At 32.7% G+C, this 4,559-nt stretch overlaps 2 protein-coding genes across 2 annotated transcripts in view; one reads left to right on the top strand and one right to left on the bottom strand.

Moving 5' to 3' along the window:
- LOC106871917 (uncharacterized) overlaps positions 1-4,354 on the bottom strand; it is a 122,492-nt gene extending 118,138 nt beyond the window's left edge. Inside the window, exon 1 of the mRNA XM_052970578.1 lies at positions 4,271-4,354. The gene's annotated coding sequence lies outside the window, so the exon portion shown is untranslated. The remainder of the gene's footprint in view (positions 1-4,270) is intronic.
- The window catches only part of LOC106871918 (hypoxanthine-guanine phosphoribosyltransferase), a 45,211-nt gene continuing 43,338 nt past the window's right edge, over positions 2,687-4,559 (top strand). Inside the window, exon 1 of the mRNA XM_014918674.2 lies at positions 2,687-3,306. Within this exon, the coding sequence (XP_014774160.1) occupies positions 3,253-3,306 (54 nt within the window). The 5' untranslated portion in view covers positions 2,687-3,252. The remainder of the gene's footprint in view (positions 3,307-4,559) is intronic.

Raw genomic sequence — 4,559 nt, 5'->3', positions numbered from 1 at the left:
AATGTACACAAACGTTTATTTTATGTCAAGTTATACATAAAAACAATTGAACATTAAATTGAAGGATCACTCAATACTTTTCACTAGAGCACTGTATTTATTTTCACATGGAAAAGTTTTACAATGACTTTAAAGTTTTGGTTTACTTGCTGTCTTCAGATTGAGATTTAGCTTGATTTTTGTTTTTGTTTTTGCCTTATATATGGTTTCATTAGAAATATTTTCATTCAGAAGGGTGTGTGATGTAGTGATGTATATGAACATTAGATGTGATGTAACTTAGTGTGGAGAAAAAAGTAATTGTATAAGAAGAGGGAAGGAGAAGAGAAAGAAAATAAGCATTTATAGAGTGGGGTGCAGAGGAAAGGATGATAGAGATATTTTTACTGGTTTCACAAAAAGAGGTTGTATTTGCATCATAGGAGCTGCTGAATGGTTATATTTAGAAGTGGTGGTGGGGATTGTTGTTTGAATTCAGTTGAGCATGTATGTAAAACCAGGTGCTGCAAGTTAGATTTGTTTAGTTCATGTGGCAGATAGATTGCATTCAGGACACAACTGTGGGTTTTGTTATATCTGTTTATAATTTCTTAAAGGTTTGTTAGTGTACAAGGTTGAAGGTAGGTATTATGCTACTTTTAGGATTCATACAGGAATGTTTATAAATAAACATATGATAGTTTAGATCTATATGAGTGTACACCAAAGATAGATCAAATTTAGGGTTTAGGCTTAAAAGCTTGCTTCAAAGTAAAATTTCAATTAGCTTTTATAATGAGATTGGATAAATACAAATTTTCTGTTGGTGTATAGACCTACCTACGTTTCTAACAAACATTTAGACATACATAGAGGCAACTACACATTCATATACATGCACATCAAACACACATACGTACATACAAACACACAAATATGTGTGCATGTGTATGTATACACACGCGCGTTATCATTAGTACAATAATCTTTAGCACGGTTTTTGTTTTGCGTTGTTATTATAGTTGCTATCAATTTTTCGTCTGCTATCAATGTTTCCTTTTGTTTTTTTATCTGTCAGTTAATGTTCCTTGGGAATTTTTCTTCTTTTGTACTAGGTACAGTTTATTTGTTTTCGTTCTTTTTGTCTCGAAAGCAACATAGAACGAAGATTTTTATACACTATTTTTTTTTTTTAATCAGAGGTTGCAGAAATATTCACTTATTTAAAAAAAAAAAGGAAAAACTTATGAGACCCTCTAGGGATTAAGGGCTCGGCAGAATTCTGGTTATAATTCCTTATAACTTTACTTAGTTTTTGGAATTTTCAGAAAATTTTTGCGAATTTGTTCTACACACGGGAATTCATACCGGTTATAGAAAAAGATTTGTGTGATTTAAGAGCGATTTAGCTGTTATTTTTAGCACATTTCACAACCACCTTCCTCGTTTCTTTGTCACTCTGACATATATTGATGTTTATCAATATTTTTCTTCCCGTAAACACATTTAATGGAATGATGATGCACCCGAGGGTTTTAAGCAAAAAATTCAGACTGTCCGTATTTTAAACTTTTTTTAAACTTTTTAAAGTTTCCAAAAAGAGTGGAACTCTCAGGATTTATGGGGTGGGGTATTTTTTTCTTAAAATTTTTTTTTTTTTTCATAATCATATGAATTCCCATGTGTAAAACACAAATTCGGGATCTTACTGAATTGACAAGTGGTGCCCGTCAATTCAGAAACATCCCAAATTCGCAAAAATTTTCTGAAAATTCCAAAAAATGAAAAAAGTTATGAGGTTATATGGGGTGCTTAAACTAGAATTCCGCCGAGGGCTCTTTACACAGATCATCATTGAGCACTTAGGCTGGTGGGGCTTCCGACAAACCAACCCAGTGTTCCTGTACCTTAAAACCGGTACTAGCTGTGACTTTGGACTATCGTCAGGTATCGCAATCCTTCTGTATTTTTTTCTCGGGATTATATTCCCTCAATCATTTTAGAGCAAAATAAAAAATTGTTTACACATTTTGTAGGGTTTGCTGACTACAGTGTAAACATAACAAAGGCCACAGCTGAGAGAGGTATCAAAAATGCATTCGGTGTTGTTACTAGTAAATACACATTGTTTGCCGCCAGTCACGAGTATGGTAACGTGTAAACGAACCACCCTTTTCTTTATGAAGACTGTATGTTTGACCTACGACGAAGTATGACCATTTCCCCAAAAGATGACAAACAGGGTCTGTAGTGGATAGCTGCACACTAAAGTCAAGTATATTCCTAGCAAGCAGCTTAGCTATGAAAAGAATTGTAATACAATTAATTCAAGTGTGTTTTTTAGTTTTGAATTTAAATAAAAATTTAAAGGGTTAATATATAGATCCGCACCTGGTGGAAAAATTGAAAAAAAAATAGAACCATTTAAAGACTCTTATTTATTTTTTAATGAACGCGAATGTTTATTTAAAAATTCTTTTTGATATATACTAAACGAAAACTTACTTTAAATATTGTATTTTTTTTTTATCGAAACGCTGAAAAAATACTAAGACCTATTTGTAGTGAAAAGAAATACCTTTATTTAAAATTAAAAGCACGGGGGCACTGCGTAATCTTAGCCAAATATAATTAAATCACACTTCTCTTAAAAAGGAAACATTGGATAATGTAATCGTAGATAAATAAGATGAGATTGTCACGGATGGAAGGCATTTAGTCGTAGGTATACTCGATCAGAGCTGATGTGAGGTTATATAAACAGTAAATATGAGGCATTCAGCTTTCACTTCATTTAAGTTCTTAAAAATCAAACTGCTTGATAAAAAAAAAATGCCAGTGACTCCTTAGAATTTATTTCTCAGTGATATTCAATTTGTGGGCAATTAAGGATTTCAAATTTTGGTGGTAAATAAAACCATGTTTTCAAACATTAAACAGCGGATATTACATCGTGAAACACCGTTTAGTCGAAGAAAAAAACCTGAAAGGATAAAGCTTAATAGTAGTTCCGTTTAAAATTATTTGAAATATCAATTTCAGTTTCAGTTTCGAAAATAAGAAGCTAAAATAATTTCGCGCTGCTCAATTGAATTCATTTCCTCTTGCTTTTATAATTCACTGTATTAGGTAACATGTGAATGACGGAACAATTTTGACGAACGCTAAATTCTTGAGAATAACCGATTGGAATGACCTAATTCTGCTGTTTTGTGGACACCTCATCGTGTGGCGACTAGTTTTCTTTGAAGTGCATGAGGTGGACGGAGAATTATGGCATCGTCAAAAAATGGCACCTTAAAAGGGAAACCAGAAATTGGTATTGTGGTAAGTAGATTTTGTATGTTACTTTTTGAAATTTCATTTCTGTTTTTCTTTTATGCTTAGCATGTTCTTACCTGAAATTTTCACAACGTCTAACACTCACTTAAACCGTTATTTTCGTTTTACTAGAATTTTTACCATGTTTTTGATCTATAAAAGTGCTGTTGTAAAACTCAGACTTTTCGTTATAATATTTGTCTGTGACTATTTAACTATTGAAAGCATAGTTCGTTTAATGGTGATGCTTTAGTGTTGGTTTCATGCAGTGTGTAATGAATGGAATGAAGTGAATTGCTTATTATAGATTTTGGTATGACGATAGGGCATTGCAATCTGTCTCTATTGATAGTATCAACAAGAATATCTTCAGTCATAAATGTGTGCGAGTGTGCTATGTACTTTCTGTTTACTGTTACTCAATGTTTACGATGTTTTATTTTCAAGCCTAATTTCACCACGAGGGAATTTCGACCTGTTGGAAATAGCAGCCAAATCTGCTTCCACTAAAAGAGATATTTGACTAGGGGTTGTTTCTCCGGTTGTGCTATAGAATATCAGATGAAAGTAATGTGCATTCAATAATGTAAGCATTAGACATTGTTGGTTTCCCTTTTAGAAAATTAGAAATGCTTAAATTTTTTTTTTAATGAAAATGTATTTACAAATGCAAGCTAAATATATTTTAAGCACGTGGTTAACATTTGACTCGAAACCATTGAGAACGCGTCAGTAACATTTACAGTGTTGTTTTCATTTTTTAAGGTGGATTATATAATTCCACGTGCAGTCAACATTAATTTATACTTTGATATTATCTTTCTCTTCATTTAATTTGACAACATTGTGAGAAAGTTGGTTGAGTTAACTCAATAACTCAACCAACCTTTGCACTGGTCAAAAGGGATAAACATCCCTCTAGTAAACATCCATTAATGTTATATCACCCGAAGAAATGAAGATGACCTACCCGATGCTCACGGATACCACGGACTACACTAATCATCCCAAAAATACGGACTGCGATCTTGAGAGACGTGTAATTTGTGGAAACGCACATTAAATGTTTATAAATTCCATCCAAGAATTATTGTTATTATTACTATATTTATCCTACATTATATCGGCACAGCTCGATGCGACCCCAAAAGCTGGTTCACCAATCAGCATAATTAGACTATGGACGGCATAATGGAATAGGAGCTTTATTTGCATATTCAAAACGTTTAGCATGTGTGTGTGTGTATATATATATATAT

This window comes from Octopus bimaculoides, chromosome 9 (assembly GCF_001194135.2).
Source record: "Octopus bimaculoides isolate UCB-OBI-ISO-001 chromosome 9, ASM119413v2, whole genome shotgun sequence".
Lineage (NCBI taxonomy): Eukaryota > Metazoa > Mollusca > Cephalopoda > Octopoda > Octopodidae > Octopus > Octopus bimaculoides.
The sequence above is the reverse complement of the archived record's forward strand: the minus strand, read 5'-3'. Positions and strand labels throughout refer to the sequence as shown.